The 25,246-nt window shown below is 41.6% G+C and overlaps 1 protein-coding gene across 1 annotated transcript in view; it reads right to left on the bottom strand.

The window, feature by feature from the left end:
* Positions 1-6,603: 6,603 nt before the first annotated feature.
* Positions 6,604-25,246, bottom strand: part of TMEM120B (transmembrane protein 120B) — a 195,811-nt gene continuing 177,168 nt past the window's right edge. The window contains exon 12 of the mRNA XM_053701749.1: positions 6,604-7,237. Coding sequence (XP_053557724.1) covers positions 7,130-7,237 — 108 coding nt within the window. The 3' untranslated portion in view covers positions 6,604-7,129. The remainder of the gene's footprint in view (positions 7,238-25,246) is intronic.

Here is a 25,246-nt window from a genome sequence, read left to right as displayed (position 1 = left end):
TTTTTTGGTGGTAGCAATAACAATTACTAGAACTCTATTTTTAGATACTGGATTATAGATAAAGTTCCGTCAATAACGGAAGTAAGGAAATTACTATTAGATGCAGTTAATTAAAAGCGGCTTATGATGTTAAAATAGGAGGGAATTCAGGGGAAAGGTTCTGTAATATCTGGATAGCTTTTTGCTTGCTCTCAGAGGGCAATGATTTCACACAGCGAATAGAACAAATTTTAAACATTAAGCTAAACTAGGTCTAGTGCCCGGTGGAGTTGGAGAGAGGGACACGTGTGGAATTAGAAAAGGTCTTATAATATTTATAATATTATATTCTTTTTTTTTTTGTTTGTTTTGTTTGTTTGTTTTGTTGGTTTTGTTCAAATGGATCTCATAAGAGGGCTAAAGTAGTGTGCATATGTGGAGTTGGTATGTAATTGATGCTTGTATATTTTTTCTCTGCGGTTTCCTTCTGCCTTTCTGTATTGTTTCTTTTTTGTCTTGATGTACAGAAATCTACTGAATATTATGCAACATGTTTATATATATTGTTATACTAAAATAAAAATTTAATAAAAAAAAAATAAAAAAAATAAAAAAGAAAGAAAGTATGCAAAGGAAGACCAAGTAGCTGCTTTGCAAAACTGAAGATTAATTCTTGAAAGCCCAAGTGGGAACTGACCAAGTAGAATGAGCAGTAATTCGCTGTGGAGGTGAGTGACCTGCTACAAATAAGCCTTGTGAATCTGATACTTCAAAACAGAGACTAAAGCAACAGCAAAGGCTTTCTGGCCTTTCCGAGAACCAGAAAAAGAAGAAAAAAAAAAACAGACTAGAAGTCTTCCTGAATGCTTAGTGACAGAAACATAATATTTCCAATGTCCCTGGCAACATCCAAATAATGCAAGGATCTTTCCAAAGCATTCTTAGGATTGGGACACAAAGAAGGAATAATAATTTATCCGTTAATGTTGTTAGAAGAAACAAGCTTAGGCAAGAAATTAAAAGCTGTCCTTAAAACGGCCCTTATCCGGATGAAAAATCAGATAAGGAGATTCAAAAGAGAGCAGACCAATTCAGAAACCATTCTTGCAGAAGAAATAGCCAAAATAAACAACACTTTCCAAGAAAGTAGTTTAATGTCCAACTTATGCATAGACTCAATAGGAGGAGCTTGCAAAACTCTTAACACCAGGATCAGATTCTAAGTAGGAGAAATAGGCTTAACAGGTTTAATACGACCAAAGCCTGAACAAAACAACGAACATCAGGGAAGATTAGCAATATTTCTGTAAAACAATACAGAAAAAGCAGAAATCTGTCCCTTGAAAGAACTTGCAGATAAACCCTTTCTAAACCATTCTGCAAAAACTGCAGAATCCTAGAATTTGAAAAGAATGCAGGAGAAACCATGATCTATGCACCAGGAACTGTAAATTTTCCAACCTGATAAATCTTCCTAGACACAGGCTTACGAGCCTGTATCAGAGTCTCAATAACAGAGTCTGAAAAACCTCTATGTTTCGGATGAAGATAGGACCTAGAAGAAAGTAGGTCTGGCTGAAAAGGGAAGAGGCAAAGGAAGACAACTGGACATCTGTACCAGATTGCATACCAAACCCTGCGTGATCATGCTAGGGCAATCAGGATTACAACGGATTTCTCTCCTGCTTTACCTTGGAAATTACTCTGGAAGAGAGACCAGAGGTGGGGAATGACCAAGAAGTTACTAGAGAATCCACTGCCACTGCATGTGGAATCCTGGACCTCGCAAAGTGACCTGGGAAGTTTGTTGTTTCAAACAAGAGACCATCAGATATATCTCTGGTAGGGCCTCAAAGGTTCACTATCAGACTGAATACCTACTGATGAAGAGGGACCATTCCCCTCGATGAAGTGACTGACGGACTGAGAAAGTCGGCTTCCCAGTTGATCACTGCTGGAATATGAGCTGCAGAAATCGAAAGAGTTGGTTTCTGCCCTGGAAAGAATTTAGACACGTCTTTCATAGCTAGGGAACTGTGAGGTCTTCCCTGATTGACAAAAGCTACTGCTGTAACCATTGTCTGACTGGAAACAGAGTTAACACTCTCTTTTCAAAAGAGGCCATGCTTGAAGGGCCCTGAAAATAGCATGGAATTCTAAAATATTGATTGGAAGACTCGCCGGCAGAGGACTCCAAACCTCTTTTGCTGTCAGAAACCCCCCAAACTGCTCCCCAACCTAAAAGCTGAAGTGGCCTTATGTGAAACTGAGCAAAGGGGATTGCACCCAAGGCTGCAATCAGGAGACCCAAAACTTCCATACACTGAGCCACTTTAAGGAGAAAGACTGAAGGTTCAGACAAGCTGACACTCATTTTACTCTTCTCTGATCTGTAAGAGAAAGATTCATGGACACTGAACCTATATGGAAAACCAAATAAATAAATTATTGTCTAAGGAAACAAGGAACTCTTTGACAAATTGATCCTTCAACATGATTTTGAAGAAACGAACAATAGTTGTTTGGAATGAGATTCTGCTTAAGGAATAGGACCTGAGCTTGAACCAAGATATCGTCCAGGTAAGGAAACACTTCCAATACCCTGAGTTCTGATTACAGACAAAAGGGCACCCATAATCGTGACAAATATACTTAGAACTGTAAATAGACCAAATGGAAGTGCAACAAACTGATAATGTCGTTCCAGAAAGCAAACCTCAGAAACTGATGATGTCCTGGGTGAATAGGAACATGAATGTAAGCATCCAATAAATTTATGTGGACATTCAACTGAACTTGCTGAACAAAAAAAGGTAGAATAGTTCTTACAAACTTGTTTACGTAGACTTAGATCTAAAACTGGTCTGAAAGTACCTTCCTTGTTTGGAGCAATGAAGAGGATATGAATAAAAATCCCATCCTCTGTTCCAGTAACAGAACTGACACAATCACTCCCATTTCTTCCAGATATGAGACAGATTAAAGAAAAGCCTAAGGCTTTTACAGGATTCTTTGGGACATTGACAGAAAAAACATTCCTCTGTGAGGCCTTGATCTGAATCCTATCCGATAACCCTGAGAAACAATATTCTGGGGTAGATTTATTTTGCCTGCTTAGACTTATTCCAGTTGATAGTGGGTCTCCAGACTACACTGGGAATTACCTTGTTTCTGAGAGGAGTCAGATTTATATTCCTTGTTCTGGACAAAAGGAACGAAAACAACTGGGAGCCTTAAATTTTCCTATTGGATTTTTGTCCTGAGGAAGAAAAGCACCCCTTACCACCAGTAACAGAAATAATAGAATCTAAATCAGATCTAAAAGCTTATTTCCTTGAAAAGAAAGGACAATAGTTTTAGATTTAGGAAATCATGTCAGCATTCCAGGATTTTCAGAATATCAAATATAGCATCACCAATAAAAGAATTGCATGTTAGCAAATTCAATAAATTAGCAAGGACTATCTAATCAAAAGAAGCAGCTGCAGATACATCAGTAATAGATATAGCAGGTCTAAGAATATAACCAGAATGTAAAAAGGACTCTCTTAGAAAAATATTCAAATTTTCTATCAAGAGGGTCTTTAAAATAAGTACTGTTTTCTAAAGGAATAGTAGTACATTTAGCAAAATAGAAAAAGCTCCATGCACTTTAGGAATGGTTTCCCATAATTCCAAATTAGCAAATGGTACAGGGTGTAACTTTTAAACTTGCAGGAAGGAATAAAAGACAAATCTGGATTTAACCAATTCCCTAATTATTAAATCAGAAACATATATTTTTTTTAGGAGATTAGACACAGATTAATAGACTACATTTAAATTATTACAGGGCTTAATATCAGTAGGTTTAGGGTTTCAACCTCTAACGTATTCAAAACCTCTTTAAAAGAGAACAAATATATTCAATTTTAAATAAAAAAAAAGAGGCAATCAGGCTCATATCAGGTAAGGAATCCTCACCATCAGAGGAAATCTCACTATCCGAAGATACAGCAGTATCCTCATGTATCAGGAAACTTCATTGCTAGCAGAAGGGCAACACTTGAACTGACCTTTCACGTTTGCTAGTGGGCAGCAAGGCAGTTAGCGCCTGTGAAATCGCTGTAGAAATAAACTTTCTTGATAGCTGGAGGAACTCCATCATCATCCTGTAAAGAAGAGACAGTAAGTGCATTAACAACCCTGAGAAAAATTAGATTGATCAGAATGTGATAACAAATAAAGTACAAGTCAAATAAATTATGCTGACGACACTTCAGTTTCTTTCATGAATCAGATAGAGCATGCAATTTTAAAGCAACTTTCTAAATTTTCTCCTATTAGTAATTTTTCTTTGTTCTCTTGCTATCTTTATTTGAAAAGGCATGAATGTAAAGCTTAGGAGCCAGCATATTTTTGGTTCAGCACTCTGGTTAACGCTTGGTATTGGGAGTCTAAATGTAGCGTCCAATAAGCAAGCACTATCCAGGGTATAGAACCGAAAATGGTCAGGCGCCTAAGCTTTACATTCCTTTTCCAATAAATATAGCAAGAGAGATGAAGAAAAATTGCTAATAGGAGCTAGTTGCTTAAAATTGCATGTTCTATCTGAATCATTGAAAGAAAAAAATTTGGGTTTAGTATCCCTTTAATATTGGTAGAAAGGTGTACAGGAGACTCCAGTTTCTAGGGAAGATTTAGGGACATATTGTTGTTGCTCCATAATAGCAAAAACAAAAATAATGCTAACCCCCCTTAAATCAAGCTTTTGAGGAAAGGGAAAACTAAGCCCTAAGTGCAACGCAAGTCACAAAGACAGATAGCGAGCACCAGAAAAAACCTGGCATTTAACAACAAAATATGCGCCAAAAGACCAAGTTCGAGTCCTGAAGCGGCGAAAAAAACGCGTGAACGAGCATCAACCTGAAAAAAGCACAAAAATAATGTGCACAGCCCCGATTGCAACAAATTAAGGGTCAATATAAAAAAAAGAGCCTGCAAATTTAAAAAGCGTATAACTACGGTTGATAGTCTGGTGCGTGAAAACTAAAGCGCATCAAAAAATTTGAGTAAAAATCTGTCCCAGGGCTATATATATATATATATTTATTTTTTTTTAAACCTAAAGCGCCTATAAATAAAGGCATATGAGCGTAACATATATAAAAAATATACTTACCAATAGGACACTTGTCCACTAACACAGTAGTAGACAGCCAACAAGTACTGAAACTTATCAGTCCACAGGGATTCATCTTCTGCTCTGTAAAGGAAAGCAGAAGATGAATCCCTGTGACTGAATTTACAGAGGGCAAGTATGTAGAATCAAAGACCATACTCCAAGTACGTCCCTTCGACAACCACTGTACTCTGAGGGGAACCGGGCCTTACATAGATTGAAGAACGCTCGCTACAAAGAACACTGCACATCTTCATTCTTTAACCACCTCCATCGGAGGCAAAGTAAAGACTGAGGTATGTGGGAGGGGTTATATAGAGCTCTTGGGGTTTGGGAAACTTTGCCTCCTCCTAGCGGTAGAGAAGAAATTCCCATGAGTAAGGGATTGTGGACTCTCACCACCTGAGATTGCTTCCATTTCCCTGCCTACTGTATTTTGTGACACCCACCCTGCCAATTACAGACATATATACATTTTCACTGTGAATCTTTCCACATGCTCAGTAGGTGTTGTGTGCCTCAGAAAGTGTGCATATAAAAAAGACTAAGGAACAAATTGAAAAGTTGCTTCTAATTGCATACATTTATCTGATCTATGAAAGTTTTTATTTTGACTTTAGTTTTCCTATTAACTTTTGTGTATGATGAACTAACAATATATTGTTAGCACTGGCACTATGCAATGACAAAATGCTAAAGGACTTATTTAGTGGCTGAGTAGCTCAGATGATCCAGTGCTGAACAAGGTTTAAATCATACTGAAGGTACTTATGGCAGAATTCAAGTTTGAATTCTGAGATCTGAAACCCGGAATTTCCTAAAATTTTCATGTTTAAGTGGGAACTTTAACTATGGCATTATATATTCGTGTTTGATTTTACATTGGCCAATTATTCTATTTGGTTTTGAATTGTGATTTGTTAAAATAAAATAAAAAACTCATATTCCTAAAACACTCAGCTTACTAAGAGTACAAATTAGAAAACATATTTTTTCTGGTATTTAAAAGGTGGTAGTGATAAAGGTATCCACTAAAAGCTTCACATTGCATTGTACAATGAAATTCTAGGTGTAACTACAAATCTTTAGAAATTGTAATCCCCACCAATGAAAAGGTTGTGGTCGACTATGGAATGTTCTGTGAATAAAAAGTGCAGTTTGCATGGTGTAAGAAATGAGTCAGACTTCTTACATTTTATCACAACAAGGGGGCGGATTCCAGCGGTAACACTACAGCTCCTACTACTCCAAGATGTAAATAATATTATAGAGCTGCAGAAAAAGGTCAAAAATGTACCTGGATCAACAATTCATATTGTTAACAAAATGACACATTCATATGGCATCTGAACAAGAAATCATGCACTAGCTACACAATGTACAAGCATTTATCACTCTACAAGATGTGCAGTGCAAATAAATGCATCTTCTTGATTAAAAGCATTGTACTAAAAAGAAAAGGATTAACACAAGGTGGTTTAGGTTTATTTGTCATTCCTTACAGACATATAATAGACACTTCAACATAAAGAACATGTACGTCCCTTGTAAACAGTATAGACCTTAGAGTAAATGGTAACTCTCCTTTTTATTTAGGTAGGTCAGTTAATTACATAATTTCCTTTCTCTCAGATTTGAATAGGGGGAGGAAAAAAATCAATAAAAAAAAAAGGATGTAATAATTGATCTTTAGTTTTTCCAACAGTCGGTATTGTGTATTTAGTAACTGCTGCATAGTATTCAGGACAATGCAGTAGAGGGCTAATACTGTTCGGTATGTAATCTGTCTCTCCCAGAGAGAAAGAAAGAAAAAAACCATGAGGAGTTGGTCAGAACTCCATCATTTACCAATATCGCATAGCTGCAAAATGTCTGAACAGACTGGACAGATTCTGGCACTTCTCTCTTTCCTAGTAGTTCTTTCAAAATGCTCCAGGTCAAGTGGAAAAGTTTATCAGTATAAAAATACAAGTCCAGTATTATTCCGTCTCAGTGTTTCTTTAGCTTATTCTTCAGAAGTTTTGTGTGAACCACTTTTAGTGTTGTCAAAAAGTTACCCAGGAAAAGTACAAGAAACGTTAGAGCCAGAACAAAAATCTGCAGAATAATAAAAAAGAGAACATTATTACATTTCTAAGGACCAAATTGAAATATACACAGATATAATGAATAGTGTATGATGTGGTGGTGTCATATGATGGCAAACAAACAAACACACTCGGTCTGATAAATACGGATAAAGGTCTGTTAACCAATTGTATTTCCTATAAAAAACACAATATCTTCCAATAGGCTTATAGATCCAAGGGGTATGTATAAAATAGTACTTAAAAAACTATGCATTAAAGGGACATTCCAGACAAAATTGAAATCCACATGATGTATTTTAGTTTGTATAGAAGCGCATTTTTGTAATATTTTAGCAAAATGCTTCTAGTAAAGCTATAGTGGCTTCAAAGGTGTATTTAAGTATGCACCGTGCACGAGCATTTTAAACACAGCACTTGGGCAGAGAGGCCTAAGGTGCTTGTACCATCTAGCAATAACCCAATTCGTTAATTGCTGACATAATACAAGCCACACTGGCAATCTGAGCAGCTGCAGTATTTAAAATGCTGGTGTACTGACAATATCTAGCTATGCTAAAGGGACACTGAATCCAATTTTTTTCTTTCATGTTCAGATAGAGCATGCCATTTTAAGCAACTTTCTACTTTACTCCTATTATATTTTTTTCTTTGTTCTCTTGCTATCTTTATTTGAAAAAGATGGGCATCTAAGCTATTTTTTGGTTCAGAACTCTGGACAGCACTTTTTTTTTATTGGTGGATGAATTTATCCACCAATCAGCAAGGACAACCCAGGTTGTTCACAAAAATGGGCCGGAATCTAAACTTACTTTCTTGCATTTCAAATAAAGATACCAGAGAATAAAGTAAATTTGATAATAGGAGTAAATTAGAAAGTTGCTTAAAATTTCATGCTCTATCTGAATCACAAAAGAAAAAAAATTGGGTTCAGTGTTCCTTTAACATGCAAGTGCAGAGAAAAATGTTAACAGTAAAACAGTGATAACTTTTACTAGAAGCATGTTTGTCAATACATTTATATGAAAAAAAATGTTTCTATTCAAAGATCTAATTCATCTATGTGCATTTAAATTTTAATCGGAATGTCCCTTTAAGTATATATCAGTACGCATGTAGATAAAGTATTAAAGCAATTTATGTGTAAATTATTGAATTCTTAGGTTTTAACTCACAGGTACGTTTGTTTTATGATATTTCACAAGGTGATGTGACGGGAACAACGCACAAATGTGCAGTAAGTATTTAGAATAACCGCTTGTGATACGTATAAGACTAGTGTATTAATATCTATGTAGTTATCTGCAGACAAAAATCCCTCACACTGTGCTAAAGTATATATTACATAATTAAGTTCCCTTATTGCATCGCTCTCAGACATTGGTCTAACTACACCTGCCTGGGACATCCAAAGACCTTTTAAAGATTGAAAAGGGCAGGTTTGTGGGCTGAATCATTTGCAATTCTGCAATACGTTAAAAGCAAGTTTGACGCCTCCTCATATAAAGAGAGCTTTAGATTTCCCTGCAGAGCACAGCATTCCCCTGACCCCTGTGCTCCCCCAGCACACGCTGCAAATGAGAGGCATTGTACAAAAAATGATTAAGCAAATAAAAGCCACAATTAAAGACATTAAAATAACATTTTCAGGTGGGATCATTTGAAGTAAAAGCTGTTAAACCAGCTGAGCCAGGTGATAAGGACAGCAGCTGTAATTGGTTGAGGGGGACAACTCCACCATTAGAGTTTAGGATCATTTTTTAAAAACAAATTCAAGAGTAAACAGATTTAGACAAAACGGAGACTTTGTATTATTTTATACAGCATGTCTAACAGACCCCTGAAGAGATCTGCCTGCAGAGGAGGCACAGCTGAATTAGAAGTGTGCAGATAATGGCTACCATATCACATTCCTGTAATAAAGGGACATGCCAGCACATTTGTGTATTTCAGTTTTGAATAGAAGCATTTTTGCAATATACATTATATTAGCTAAAAACAGAATTTATGCTTACCTGATAAATTACTTTCTCTACGGTGTATCAGTCCACAGATTCATCCTTACTTGTGGGATATTCTCATTCCCTACAGGAAGTGGCAAAGAGAGCACACAGCAGAGCTGTCCATATAGCTCCCCCTCAGGCTCCGCCCCCCCAGTCATTCGACCGACGGTTGGGAGAAAAAGGAGAAACCATAGGGTGCAGTGGTGACTGTATTTAAACAAAAAAATTTAACTCTGACTTAATTGCCGGGGGGGCCGTGGACTGGATACACCGTAAGATAAAGTAATTTATCAGGTAAGCATAAATTCTGTTTCTCTTACAAAGGTTGTATCCAGTCCACGATTCATCCTTACTTGTGGGATACCAATACCAAAGCTTTAGGACACGGATGAAGGGAGGGAACAAGGTCAGGTAACCTAAACGGAAGGCACCACTGCTTGCAAAACCTCTCCCCCAAAAATAGCCTCCGAAGAAGCAAAAGTATGAATTTGTAAAATTTGGCAAAAGTATGCAGTGAAGACCAAGTCGGCTGCCTTACAAATCTGTTCAAACAGAAGGGCCTCATTCTTGAAAGCCCATGTGGAAGCCACAGCTCTGGTGGAATGAGCTGTAATTCGTTCAAGAGGCTGCTGTCCAGCAGTCTCATAAGCCAATCGGATGATGCTTTTCAGCCAAAAGGAAAGAGAGGTAGCAGTCGCTTTCTGACCTCTCCTCTTACCAGAATAGACAACAAACAAGGATGATGTTTGTCTGAAATCTTTAGTTGCTTTTAAATAGAATTTTAAAGCACGAACCACATCAAGATTGTGTAAAAAGTCGTTCCTTCTTAGAAACTGGATTAGGACACAGAGCAGGAACAATGATTTCCTGGTTAATATTCTTATTAGAAACCACTTTCGGAAGAAAACCAGGTTTGGTACGCAAAACAACCTTATCTGGCATGGAACACCAGATAGGGTGAATTACACTGCAAAGCAGACAATTCTGAAACTCTTCGAGCAGAAGAAATAGCTACCAAAAACAAAACTTTCCAAGATAATAACTTAATATCTATGGAATGTAAAAGGTTCAAAACGGAACCCCTTGAAGAACTGAAAGAACTAAACTAAGGACTCCATGGAGGAGCCACAGGTTTATAGACAGGCTTAATTCTGACTATAGCCTGTGCAAACGCTTGAACGTCTGGAACTTCTGCCAGACGCTTGTGTAACAGGATAGACAGAGCAGATATCTGTCCCTTTAAGGAACTAGCTGACAATCCTTTCTCCAATCCTTCTTGGAGAAAGGACAATATCCCTGGGAATCCTAGTTTTACTCCACGAGTAACCCGTGGATTCACACCAACAAAGATATTTCCGCCATATCTTATGGTAAATCTTCCTGGGTGACAGGCTTTCTAGCCTGGATCAGAGTATCTATAACCGATTAAGAGAACACACCTTAGATAGAATTAAGCGTTCAATCTCCAAGCAGTCAGTTGCAGAGAAACTAGATTTGGATGCTTGAATGGACCCTGTATTAGAAGATCCTGCCTCGATGGCAGTGTCCAAGGTGGAACAGATGACATGTCCACTTAGGTCTGCATACCAAGTCCTGCGTGGCCCACGCAGGCGCTATCAGAATTACCGAAGCCTTCTCCTGTTTGATTCTGGCTACCAGCCGAGGGAGAAGGGGAAACGGTGGAAAAACATAAGCCAGATTGAAGGACCAAGGCGCTACTAGAGCATCTATCAATGCCGCCTTGGGGTCCCTGGACTTGGATTCCGTAAAGAGGAAGTTTGGTGTTCTGACGGGACGCCATCAGATCTAATTCTGGAATGCCCCATAGCTGGGTCAGCTGAGCAAAAACCTCCGGGTGAAGTTCCCACTCCCCCGGGGTGAAAAGTCTGGACGACTTAGAAAATCCGCCTCCCAGTTGTCTACTCCTGGGATGTGAATTGCAGATAGGTGGCAGGAGTGATCCTCCACCCATTTGATGATCTTAGTTACTTCCTTCATCGCTAGGGAGCTCTTTGCTCCTCCCTGATGATTGATGTACGCTACAGTCGTGAGTTGTCCGACTGGAAATCTGATGAATTTGGCCGCCGCTAGTTGAGGCCATGCCTGGAGCGTATTGAATATCGCTCTCAGTTCTAAAATGTTTATCGGGAGAAGAGATTCTTCCCGAGGACCATAGGCCCTGAGGCTTTCAGGGGAGTCCCAGACGCACCCCAGCCTAACAGACTGGCATCGGTCGTGACAATGATCCCACTCCGGGTCTAGCGGAAGCACATTCCCTGAGACAACCAAGAGAGAAGAGAATCTCTGGTTTTCTGGTCCAGTTTATTTGAGGAGACAAAACTGCATAATCCCCATTCCACTGTTTGAGCATGAACAGTTGCAGTGGTCTGAGATGAATTCGGGCAAAAGGGGACCACGTCCATTGCCGCAACCATAATCCGATTACCTCCATGCACTGAGCTACAGAAGGCCAAGGAATGGAATGAAGAACTCGGCAAGTAGTTAAAAGCTTTAACTTCCTGACCTCCGTCAGATATATTTTCATTCTACCGAGTCTATTAGTGTTGCCCAGGGAAGGGAACCCTTGTGAGTGGGGACAGACTTTGACGTTCACCTTCCACCCGTGAGACCTTAGAAAGGCCAGAACAATGTCCGTATGAGCCTTGGCTCTGTGAAAAGACAGACGCCTGTATTATGATGTCATCTAGGTAAGGTGCTTACTGCAATGCCCCGGCGGTCTTAGTACCCGCTAGGAGGACCCTAGCACCTTTGTAAAAAATCTGGGGAGCGAGGGGCCAACCCGAAAGGAAGGGCCACGAACTGGTAATGCTTGTCCAGAAAAGCGAACCTTAGGAACTGATGGTGATCTTTGTGGATAGGAATATGTAGGTACGCATCCTTTAGATCCACAGTAGTCATATATTGACCTTCCTGGATCAATCGGCAAAATTGTCTGAATGGTTTCCATTTTGAATGATGAAGGAATTTGTTTAGAATTTTTAGATCCAGGATTGGGCCTGAAAGTCCTTCCTTTTTGGGAACTCAAACAGATTGAATAAAATACCCAGTCCTTGTTTCTGCAATTGGAACTGGATATATCACTCCCATCTTTAGTAGATCTTCTACACAGGTAAGAAACGCCTGTTTCTTTGTCTGGTCTGAAGACAAGCGAGAAATGTGGAACCTTCCCCTTGGAGGAGAGTCCTTGAATTCTAGAAGATATCCTGAGCAAACGATTTCTAATCGCCCAGGGATCTGGGACATCTCTTGCCCAAGCCTGAGCAAAGAGAGAGTCTGCCCCCTACTAGATCCGGTCCCGGATCGTGGGCCACCCCTTCATGCTGTCTTAGTAGCAGCTGCAGGCTTCTTGGCCTGTTTTACCTTTGTCCAGCCCTGCAAGGGTTTCCAGTTGCTGTGGGCTGTGAAAATGTTACCCTCTTGCTTTGCGTTTGCCAGAGGTTGAAGCAGGGGCCGCTCCTGAAGTTGTGAAAGGAGCGAAAATTAGCCTTGTTTTTGGCCTTAAACGGTCTATCTTGCGGGAGGGCATGGCCCTTTCTCCCAGTGATATCCGAAATAACAGGAATTTATGCTTACATGATAAATTACTTTCTCCAACGGGGTGTCCGGGTCCACGGCGTCATCCATTACTTGTGGGAAATGTTCTTCCCCCACAGGGAAGGCAAGGAGAGCACACAGCAAGAGCTGTCCATATAGCTCCCCCTCTGGCTCCGCCCCCCAGTCATTCGACCGATGGTTAGGAGAAAAAGGGAGAAACTATAGGGTGCCGTGGTGACTGTAGTGTATAAAGAAAAAATTTTTCAACCTAGATTAAAAAAAACTGTTTTCTCCAACATTGGTGTGTCCGGTCCACGGCGTCATCCATTACTTGTGGGAACCAATACCAAAGCTTGTAGGACACGGATGAAGGGAGGGGAGCAAATCAGGTTACCTAAACAGAAGGCACCACGGCTTGCAAAACCTTTCTCCCAAAAACAGCCTCCGAAAGAAGCAAAAATATAAAATTTGTAGAATTTGGCAAAAGTGTGCAGAGAAGACCAAATCACTGCCTTACATATCTGGTCAACAGAAGCCTCGTTCTTATAGGCCCATGTGGAAGCCACAGCCCTAGTAGAGTGAGCTGTGATACGGTCAGGAGGCTGCCGTCCGGCAGTCTCATAAGCCAAGCGGATAATGCTTTCAGCCAGAAAGAGAGAGGGATAGCAGTAGCTTTTTGACCTCTCCTCTTACCAGAGTAAACGACAAAACAAGGATGAGGTTTGTCTAAAATCTTTTGTTGCTTCTAATAGAACATGTAAAGCACGAACAAACATCTAAATTGCGTTATAAACGTTCCTTCTTTGAAACTGGGATTCGGACACAAAGAAGGAACAACTATTTCCTGGTTGATGTTCTCGTTGGAAACAACTTTTGGAAGAAAAACCAGGCTTAGTACGCAAAAACAACCTTATCTGAATGGAACACCAGATAGGGTGGATCACACTGCAAAGCAGATAATTCAGAAACTCTTCTAACAGAAGGAAACAGCAACCAAAAACAGAACTTTCCAAGATAGTAACTTAATATCTATGGAATGTAAAGGTTCAAACGGAACCCCTTGAAGAACTGAAAGAACTAAATTTAGACTCCAAGGAGGAGTCATGGGTCTGTAAACAGCTTGATTCTAACCAAAGCCTGAACAAAAGCTTGTACATCTGGCAAAGCTGCCAGTCGTTTGTGCAAACAAGACGGATAATGCAGAAATCTGTCCTTTTGGAGAACTAGCTGACAATCCTTTATCAAACCTTCTTGGAGAAAGGAGAGGAATCTTTGGAATTTTAATCTTACTCCAGGAGGAATCCTTTGGATTCACACCAACAGATATATTTTTTTTCCATATTTTATGGTAAATCCTTCTAGTCACAGGTTTTCTGGCTTGGACCAGAGTATCAATCACAGAATTTGAAAACCCACGCTTGCGTTCAATTTCCAAGCAGGTCAGCTGCAGAGAAACTAGATTGGGATGTTTCGGAATGGACCTTGTACTAGAAGGTCCTGTCTCAAAGGTAGCTTCCATGGTGGAGTCGATGACATATTCACCAGGTCTGCATACCAAGTCCTGCGTGGCCACGCAGGAGCTATCAGAATCACAGAGGCCTTCTCCTGTTTGATCCTGGCTATGAGCCTGGGGAGGAGAGGAAACGGTGGAAACACATATGCTAGGTTGAACGACCAAGGCGCCACTAATGCATCCACTAGAGTCGCCTTGGGATCCCTGGATCTGGACCCGTAGCAAGGAATCTTGAAGTTCTGTCGGGACGCCATTAGATCCATGTCTGGAATGCCCCATAATTGGGTTAACTGAGCAAAGACCTCCGGATGGAGTTCCCACTCCCCCGGATGAAAGTCTGACCTGGGATGTGAATAGCAGATAGATGGCAGGAGTGATTCTCTGCCCCATTGGATTATCTTGGTTACTTCCTTCATCGCTAGGGGAACTCTTTGGTTCCCCCTGATGATTGAAGTACGCAACAGTCGTTATGTTGTCCGACTGAAATCTTATGAACCTGGCTTCCGCTAGCTGAGGGCCAAGCCAGGAGCGCATTGAATATAGCTCTTAGTTCCAAAATGTTTATCGGGAGAAGCGACTCTTCCCGCGACCATAGGCCCCTGAGCTTTCAGAGGAGTCCAGGACCGCGCCCCACCCCAAGAGGCTGGCGTGGTCGTGACGATGACCCACTCCGGTCTGCGGAAACTCATTCCCTGAGACAGGTGATCCTTGGTCAACCACCAGAGAATGAGTCCTGGTTACCTGGGTCTACTTGAATTTGGGGAGACAAGTCTGTATAGTCCCCCATTCCACTGATTGAGCATGCACAGCTGTAATGGTCTTAGATGAATTCGAGCAAAAGGAACCACATCCATTGCTGCGACCATTAGCTCCTATTACTTCCATGCATTGAGCTATGGGAGGGTTGAGGAATAGAGTGAAGAAACTCGACAAGCTTTTAGAAGCTTTGTCTTTTGACGTCTGTGAGAAAGATCTTCATTTCCACAGAATCTATTATTGTTCCCAGAAAAGGAAACCCTTGTGGACGGTGACAGTGAACTTTTTTCTATGTTCAACTTTCCACCCGTGAGATCTGAGAAAAGCAACACAATGTCTGTATGAGCCCTCGCTTTGGCAAAGAGACGACGCTTGGATTAGGATGTCGTCTAGATAAGGTGCTACAGCGATGCCCCTCGGGTCTTAGGACCGCTTAGAAGGGACCCTAGGCACCTTTGTGAAGATTCTGGGAGCGGGTGGCTAAACCGAATGGAAGAGCACAAAACTGGTAATGTTTGTCCAGAAAGGCGAACCTCAGAAACTGATGATGAGATTTGTGGATTGGGATATGCAGATACGCATCCTTCAGATCCACGGTAGTCATGCACAGCTGTAATGGTCTTAGAAGAATTCGAGCAAAAGGACCCAAAAAGGGTCTTACCCTTGAAAGGAATATTCAGTAACTTAGTCTTGGACGACACATCTGCGACCAGGATTTTAGCCAAAGCGCCCCTCCGCGCTACTATAGCAAAACCTGGAGTTTTTCGCCGCCAATTTCGTTATTTGAAAGGCGGCATCCAATATAAAGGAAATAGCTAAACTTTAATGCGTGAATTCTGTCCATGACTTCTTCATAGGAAGTCTCTTTCTGGAGCGACCCTTTCTAGTTTTTCGAACCAAAAGGTCGCCGCTGAAGTGACAGTAATAACACACGTAGCTGGTTGAAGGATGAACCCTTGCTGAACAAAAAATCTTTTTAAGCAAACCCTTCCAATTTTTTATCCATAGGATTCTTTGAAAGCGCAGCTGTCCTCTATAGGAATAGTTGTGCGCTTCGCTAGTGTTAAAAAAGCTCTCCCTCAACCTTCGGGAACCGTTTGCATGCGTCCTTCTAGAGGTCTACTATGGGAAACATTTTCTTAAATATAGGAGGTGGGGCAAAGGGGTACACCTGGCTTCTCCAACTCCTTTTCCACTATGTTCGCTACCCTCTTAGGTATTGGAAAAGCGTCGTCGTGCACTGGGACCTCTAAAAATGTGTCCAATTTGCACAACTTCTCTGGTACTACCATGGAATCACAGTCATCCAGAGTAGCTAATACCTCCTTAAGCAAAGCGCGGAGATGTTCTAGCTTAAACTTAAATGCCACTAGATCAGGTTCTGCCTGTTGAGAAATTTTTCCTGAGTCTGAAATTTCACCCTCAGACAGCCCTTCCCTCACAGCCAATTCCGATTGATGTGAGGGTAAAATAGATAAGGCATCGTCAGCGTCTGATTGTTCATCCTTTTTATCTGTATTTAAAACTGAACAATCACGCTTTCTCTGAAAAACTGGCAGTTTGGATAAAAGATTTGCTATAGAATTATCCACTACTGCTGATAATTGTTGCATAGAAATAAGCACTGGCGCGCTAGGTGTCGCCTGCGCGGGCAAAGCTGGTGTAGACACAGAAGGAGAGGATGTAGAGCTATCCCCACTACCTTCATTAGATAAATCATCTTGGGCAACATTATGAAAAATAACAGAGCTGTCCTGATTTTGTTTGGACGCTATGGCGCAATTATCACAAACACTCGAAGGGGGAACCACATTTGTCTCTATACACACAGAAACATAATTTATGCTTACCTGATAAATTCCTTTCTCTGTTGTGTGATCAGTCCACGGGTCATCATTCCTTCTGGGATATAACTCCTCCCCTTCGAAAATGCAAGAGGATTCACCCAGCAGAGCTGCATATAGCTCCTCCCCTCTACGTCAGTCCCAGTCATTCGACCAAGAATCAACGAGAAAGGAGTAACCAAGGGTGAAGTGGTGACTGGAGTATAATTTAAAAAATATTTACCTGCCTTAAAACAGGGCGGGCCGTGGGCGGATCACACAAAACAAAAAAAGAATTTATAAGGTAAGCAAAAAATATGTTTTCTTCTGTTATGTGTGATCAGTTCCACGGGGTCATCATTACTTCCTGGGATACCAATACCAAAGCAAAAGTACACGGATGGACGGGAGGGATAGGCAGGCTCATTATACAGAAGGAACCACTGCCTGAAGAACCTTTCTCCAAAAATAGCCCTCCGAAGAAGCAAAGTGTCAATTTGTAAAATTTGGAAAAAGTATGAAGCGAAGACCAAAGTTGCAGCCTTGCAAATCTGTTCAACAGAGGCCTCATTCTTAAAGGCCCAAGTGGAAGCCACAGCTCTAGTGGAGTGGGCTGTAATTTCTTTCAGGAGGCTGCTGTCCAGCAGGTCTCATAGGCTAAACGTATTATGCTACAGAGCAAAAAAGAGAGAGAGGTAGCAGAAGCTTTTTGACCTCTCCTCTGTCCAGAATAAACGACAAACACGGGAAGAAGTTTGCGAAAATCTTTAGTTGCCTGCAAGTAGAAACTTGAGGGCACGAACTACATCCAGATTGTGTAGAAAGACGTTCCTCTCTTTGAAGAAGGGATTTGGACACAAGGATGGAACAACAATATCTTGATTGATATTCCTGTTAGTGACTACCTTAGGTAAGAACCCAGGTTTAGACGCAGAACTACCTTGTCTGAGTGGAAAAATCAGATAAGGAGAATACAATGTAAGGCTGATAACTCAGAGACTCTTCGAGCCGAGGAAATAGCCATTTAAAAACAGTAACTTTCCAAGGATAACAATTTTATATCAATGGAATGAAGGGGTTCAAACGAGACACCTTGTAAAACGTTAAGAACTAAGTTTAAACTCCATGGCGGAGCAACAGCTTTTAAACACAGGCTTGATCCTAGCTAAAGCCTGACAAAAAGCCTGGGACGTCTGTATTTTCTGACAGACGCCTGTGTAACAAAGATGGACAGAGCTGAAATCTGTCCCTTTAATGAACTAGCTGATAAACCCTTTTCTAAACCTTCTTGAAGAAAAGACAATATCCTAGCGATCCTAACCTTACTCCAGGGAGTAACCTTTGGATTCGCACCAGTATAGGTATTTTACGCCATATTTTATGGTAAATCCTTCTGGTAACAGGCTTCCTAGCCTGTATCAGGTTCAATAACCGACTCAGAAAAACCACGTTTGATAAAAACAAGCTTTCAATTTCCAAGCAGTCAGCTTCAGAAGAATTTAGATTTTGATGTCTGAATGGACCCTGTATCAGAAGGTCCTGTCTTAGAGGTAGAGACCAAGGCGGACAGGATGACATGTCCACTAGATCTGCATACCAAGTCCTGCGTGGCCATGCAGGCGCTATTAGAATCACTGATGCTCTCTCCTGTTTGATTTTGGCAATCAATCGAGGAAGCAGCGGGAGGGGTGGAAACACATAAGCCATCCCGAAGTTCCAAGGTGCTGTCAAAGCATCTATCAGAACCGCTCCCGGATCCCTGGATCTGGACCCGTAGTGAGGAAGTTTGGCGTTCTGGCGAGACGCCATGAGATCTATCTCTGGTTTGCCCCAACGTCGAAGTATTTGGGCAAAGACCTCCGGATGAAGTTCCCACTCCCCCGGATGAAAAGTCTGTCGACTCAAGAAATCCGCCTCCCAGTTCTCCACTCCCGGGATGTGGATTGCTGACAAGTGGCAAGAGTGAGACTCTGCCCAGCGAATTATCTTTGATACTTCCATCATTGCTAGGGAGCTTCTTGTCCCTCCCTGATGGTTGATGTAAGCTACAGTCGTGATGTTGTCCGACTGAAACCTGATGAACCCCCGAGTTGTTAATTGGGGCCAAGCCAGAAGGGCATTGAGAACTGCTCTCAATTCCAGAATGTTTATTGGAAGGAGACTCTCCTCCTGATTCCATAGTCCCTGAGCCTTCAGAGAATTCCAGACAGCGCCCCAACCTAGTAGGCTGGCGTCTGTTGTTACAATTGTCCAGTCTGGCCTGCTGAATGGCATCCCCCTGGACAGGTGTGGCCGATAAAGCCACCATAGAAGAGAATTTCTGGTCTCTTGATTCAGATTCAGAGTAGGGGACAAATCTGAGTAATCCCCATTCCACTGACTTAGCATGCACAATTGCAGCGGTCTGAGGTGTAGGCGTGCAAAAGGTACTATGTCCATTGCCGCTACCATTAAGCCGATCACCTCCATGCATTGAGCTACTGACGGGTGTTGAATGGAATGAAGGACACGGCATGCATTTTGAAGCTTTGTTAACCTGTCTTCTGTCAGGTAAATCTTCATTTCTACAGAATCTATAAGAGTCCCCAAGAATGGAACTCTTGTGAGAGGAAAAAGAGAACTCTTCTTTTCGTTCACTTTCCATCCATGCGACCTTAGAAATGCCAGAACTAACTCTGTATGAGACTTGGCAGTCTGAAAGCTTGAAGCTTGTATTAGAATGTCGTCTAGGTACGGAGCTACCGAAATCCCTCGCGGTCTTAGTACCGCCAGAAGGGCACCCAGAACCTTTGTGAAGATTCTTGGAGCCGTAGCCAATCCGAATGGAAGAGCTACAAACTGGTAGTGCCTGTCTAAGAAGGCAAACCTTAGATACCGGTGATGATCTTTGTGGATCGGTATGTGAAGGTAAGCATCTTTTAAATCCACTGTGGTCATGTACTGACCCTTTTGGATCATGGGTAAGATTGTCCGAATAGTTTCCATTTTGAAGGATGGAACTCTTAGGAATTTGTTTAGAATCTTTAAATCTAAGATTGGCCTGAAAGTTCCCTCTTTTTTGGGAACCACAAACAGGTTTGAGTAGAACCCTTGTCCTTGTTCCGACCGCGGAACCGGATGGATCACTCCCATTAATAACAGATCTTGTACACAGCGTAGAAACGCCTCTTTCTTTATCTGGTTTGTTGACAACCTTGACAGATGAAATTTCCCTCTTGGGGGAGATAATTTGAAGTCTAGAAGGTATCCCTGAGATATGATCTCTAGTGCCCAGGGATCCTGAACATCTCTTGCCCAGGCCTGGGCGAAGAGAGAAAGTCTGCCCCCCACTAGATCCGGTCCCGGATCGGGGGCTCTCGATTCATGCTGTCTTTGGGGCAGCAGCAGGTTTCCTGGCCTGCTTGCTCTTGTTCCAGGACTGGTTAGGCTTCCAGCCTTGCCTGTAACGAGCAACAGCTCCCTCCTGTTTTGGTGCAGTGGAGGTTGATGCTGCTCCTGTTTTGAAATTCCGAAAGGGACGAAAATTAGACTGTCTAGCCTTAGCTTTGGCTTTGTCTTGAGGTAGGGCGTGGCCCTTACCTCCTGTAATGTCAGCGATAATTTCTTTCAAACCGGGCCCAAATAAAGACTGCCCCTTGAAAGGTATATTAAGTAATTTGGACTTAGAAGTAACATCGGCTGACCAGGATTTTAGCCACAGCGCCCTACGTGCCTGTATGGCGAATCCTGAGTTCTTAGCCGTAAGTTTGGTTAAATGTACTACGGCCTCCGAAATGAAAGAATTAGCTAGTTTAAGGACTCTAAGCCTGTCCGTAATGTCGTCTAGCGTAGATGAACTAAGGTTCTCTTCCAGAGACTCAATCCAAAATGCTGCCGCAGCCGTAATCGGCGCGATACATGCAAGGGGTTGCAATATAAAACCTTGTTGAACAAACATTTTCTTAAGGTAACCCTCTAATTTTTTATCCATTGGATCTGAAAAAGCACAGCTATCCTCCACCGGGATAGTGGTACGCTTAGCTAAAGTAGAAACTGCTCCCTCCACCTTAGGGACCGTTTGCCATAAGTCCCGAGTGGTGGCGTCTATTGGAAACATCTTTCTAAATATTGGAGGGGGTGAGAACGGCACACCGGGTCTATCCCACTCCTTAGTAACAATTTCAGTTAGTCTCTTAGGTATAGGAAAAACGTCAGTACTCGCCGGTACCGCAAAGTATTTATCCAACCTACACAGTTTCTCTGGTATTGCAACGGTGTTACAATCATTAAGAGCTGCTAAGACCTCCCCTAGTAATACACGGAGGTTTTCCAATTTAAATTTAAAATTTGAAATATCTGAATCCAATCTGTTTGGATCAGAACCGTCACCCACAGAATGAAGCTCTCCGTCCTCATGCTCTGCGAGCTGTGACGCAGTATCAGACATGGCCCTAGTATTGTCAGCGCACTCTGTTCTCACCCCAGAGTGATCACGCTTGCCTCTTAGTTCTGGTAATTTAGACAAAACTTCAGTCATAACAGTAGCCATATCTTGTAATGTTATCTGTAATGGCCGCCCAGATGTACTAGGCGCCATAATATCACGCACCTCCCGGGCGGGAGATGCAGGTACTGCCGCGTGAGGCGAGTTAGTCGGCATAACTCTCCCCTCGCTGTTTGGTGAAATTTGTTCACATTGTACAGATTGACTTTTATTTAAAGTAGCATCAATACAGTTAGTACATAAATTTCTATTGGGCTCCACCTTGGCATTGGAACAAATGACACAGATATCTTCCTCTGAGTCAGACATGTTTAACACACTAGCAAAAAAACTTACAACTTGGTTATAATCTTTTTTAGCAAAAACGTACTGTGCCTCAAAGAGGTACTAAACGATTAAATGACAGTTGAAATAATGAACTGAAAAACAGTTATAGCATCAAACTTTAAAACAACACAACTTTTAGCAAAGGCTTGTTCCCATTAGTAAAATAACACTAATTAAATTTGACATAAAAAATGCAAAGCAACGTTTTTATTCACAGTCACTATAAGAATTCTCACAGCTCTGCTGAGAGAATTTACCTCCCTTCAAAGAAGTTTGAAGACCCCTGAGATCTGTCAGAGATGAACCGGATCATGCAGGAAATATAAAAGTAACTGACTGGAATTTTTTGATGCGTAGCAAAGAGCGCCAAAAACGGCCCCTCCCTCTCCCACACAGCAGTGAAGAGAAACGAACTGTCACAAATAAAAGTAAAAAAGGCTGCCAAGTGGAAAATAATGCCCAAATATTTATTCACACAGTACCTCAGCAATGTAAACGATTCTACATTCCAGCAAAAAACGTTTAACATGATAAATAGTTATTAAAAGGATTAGTGACCTTTAACAGAGTAGTTCCGGTGAAATACCATCCCCAGAATACTGAAGTGTATACATACATGTCATTTTAACGGTATGGCAGGATTTTCTCATCAATTCCATTCAGAAAATAAAAACTGCTACATACCTCAATGCAGATTCATCTGCCCGCTGTCCCCTGATCTGAAGCCTTTACCTCCCTCAGATGGCCGAGAACAGCAATATGGATCTTAACAACTCCGATAAAATCATAGTAAAAAACTCTGGCAGATTCTTCCTCAAACTCTGCCAGAGAAGTAATAACACGCTCCGGTGCTATTGTAAAATAACAAACTTTTGATTGAAGTCATAAAAACTAAGTATAATCACCATAGTCCTCTCACACATCCTATCTAGTCGTTGGGTGCAAGAGAATGGATGGGGACTGACGTAGAGGGGGAGGAGCTATATGCAGCTCTGCTGGGTGAATCCTCTTGCATTTCCTGTTGGGGAGGGAGTTATTTCCCCGGCAGAAGTAGATGATGACCCGTGGACTGATCACACTAAACAGAAGAAACATAGGGTTATCTGATGGAACTGACATGTTAAACAGATTTAGGCAGGCAAACAATGCAATAAAAAACGATTTTAAACAAAAACGTTACTCGTCTCTTTAAATAATAAAATGACACATTTATTTCTGAATGTTCAAAAAACTATGAAGGCAATATCCGATTTTTCTGAAATTTGGACCCCAGTGTCTTAATGCTTAGAACGTATTGCACAGCAATATGGAGACTCTAGGCTCTTAAAACAAGCAACAACGGAGCTAATTGTTGATTTAACCGTTTTTTATCACACCACAATCCCAGGCTACAGCCTTGCCTGCAGCTTTTTGCCTTCCTTAGGGGTCACCATTCACAGAAAAAAGCCTTTTGGAGTCACTTTCTGAACCACAGGACCCTCTCACATGAATCTGCATGCACTGCCTTGAAATTCAACTGCACAGCTGAAGTGCCAAAATGAGGCTTCCTCCCTCAGCACACTAGAGTGAGAGGGGCCTTCCTGACTAGATTTAGGTGGTCTAAAACAAGCCAGATCAATAAAAAACATTCCCAAGTGTATGTGAGCTTATAAAATATTTCTTATAATATTGTAATAAAAAACCAATCGATTTAGCCCCTAACAGTGTCTACCAGCATAAAAAAACAAAAAGGGGAAGCCTTTTTTGCTGAGGTGAAAGAAAAATGGCTTACCGTTTCCCCTGAGGGGAAAAATGACTGTCATCTAAGCATTAGCCTATGATGGTTAGAAGGAGACTAGTCATACCTGAAGCAGAGGAGTCCAGAAAACTGTTACCCCCAACTGAAGTTCTCTTGTTTCAACAGTCCTGCGTGGTAACAGTAATGGATTTTAGTTACTTGTGCTAAAATCATAACCCTCTTAAACAGAAATCTTCATCACTTTTCTGTTATAGAGTAAATAGTACAAGCCAGCACTATTTTAAAATAACAAACTCTTGATAGAAGAATAAAAAACTAGAACTAAACACCACAAACTCCCTCGCATCATCCCCGTGGTAGATGCTACTTGTTCAGAGCGGCAAGGAGAATGACTGGGGGTGGGGGGTCGGAGGCCAGAGGGGAGCTATATGGACAGCTCTTGCTGTGTTGCTCTCCTTGCCTTTCCCATGTGGGGGGAGAACATTTCCCACAAGTAATGGATGACGCCGTGGACCGGACACACCAATGTTGGAGAAAATTTCTTTCAACTCGGAGCCGAAAGGGTCTTTCCCTTGAAAGGAATAGTTAGTAATTTTGTTTTGGACGACACGTCAGCCGACCATGATTTGAGCCAAAAGCGGCTCTCCCGCGCCTATAATGGCAAAACCAGAATTTTTCGCCGCTAACTTAGCTAATTGTAAAGCGGCAACTGTGATAATTAGCCAGCTTTAGAGCATGAATTCTATCCATGACTTCGTCATATGAGGTCTCCCTCTGGAGCGACTCCTCCATAGCCTCAAACCAAAAAAGCCGCTGCAGTAGTCACAGGAATAATGCAGGCAATCGGTTGAAGAAGGAAACCTTGTTGAAACAAATATTTTCTTTAGTAAACCTCTCTAATTTTTTTATCCATAGGATCTTTGAAAGCACAATTGTCTTCTATTGGTATAGTTTGTGCGCTTGGCTAGTGTTGAAACTGCTCCCTCTACCTTAGGGACCGTCTGCCACGCGTCCCGCCTGGGGTCAGTTATGGGGAACTTTTCTTCTTAAAGATAGGGGGGGGGGAACAAAAAGGTACCCCTTGGTCTCTCCACCACTCCCTAGTTACAATATCTGCCACCCTCTTCGGGATCGGAAACGCATGCAGTGTATACAGGGACTTCTAGAAACTTGTCCATTTTACAACAATTTTTTTGGGACCAACCACTGGGGTTGTAATCAACCAGAGTAGCCAAAAACCTCCTTAAGCAGTACGCGGAGGTGTTCCAGCTTAAATTTTAACGCTAAGGGAATCTGATTCTTGCCCGCTGAGAAACCTTTCCTGTGTCCAGAAATTTCTCCCTCGGACAGCACATCCCTCACTGCCACTTCAGAGTGTTGTGAGGGTACAACGGATAAATCATCCAAAAGCTTCTCTGGTTGCTCATCCTCTTTCTTAAAACTTAGCAATCACGCTTTTTAGGAAAAACTGGCAGTTTGGATAGAAAAGCCGCAAGGGAATTATCCATGTCTGCTGCTAGATTGTTGTAATGTAATAGGGGGCCAATGCGGCTAGAGGTACTAGGCATCGCTTGCGCGGGCTTAACTGGTGTCGACACATGGGGAGAGGAAGGTGGACTATCCTCATTACCTTCCGTTAAAGTATCATCTTGTGCAATGTTTTTAAGTGTCATTGCATGGTCTTTAAAATGTTTAGGATACCTTAGCACACTTTAAAACACAAATGTAAAAGGGGGGGTCCGCCATGGCTATTAAACACATAGAACAACGTCTATCTGTAGGCTCTGACATGTTAAACAGACTTAGACAGCACTCAAGTAC

The sequence above is a fragment of the Bombina bombina genome, chromosome 2 (assembly GCF_027579735.1).
Source record: "Bombina bombina isolate aBomBom1 chromosome 2, aBomBom1.pri, whole genome shotgun sequence".
NCBI classification, from domain to species: Eukaryota; Metazoa; Chordata; class Amphibia; order Anura; family Bombinatoridae; genus Bombina; species Bombina bombina.
Note: the sequence above shows the minus strand (reverse complement) of the source record. Positions and strands in the feature narration are given on the sequence as shown.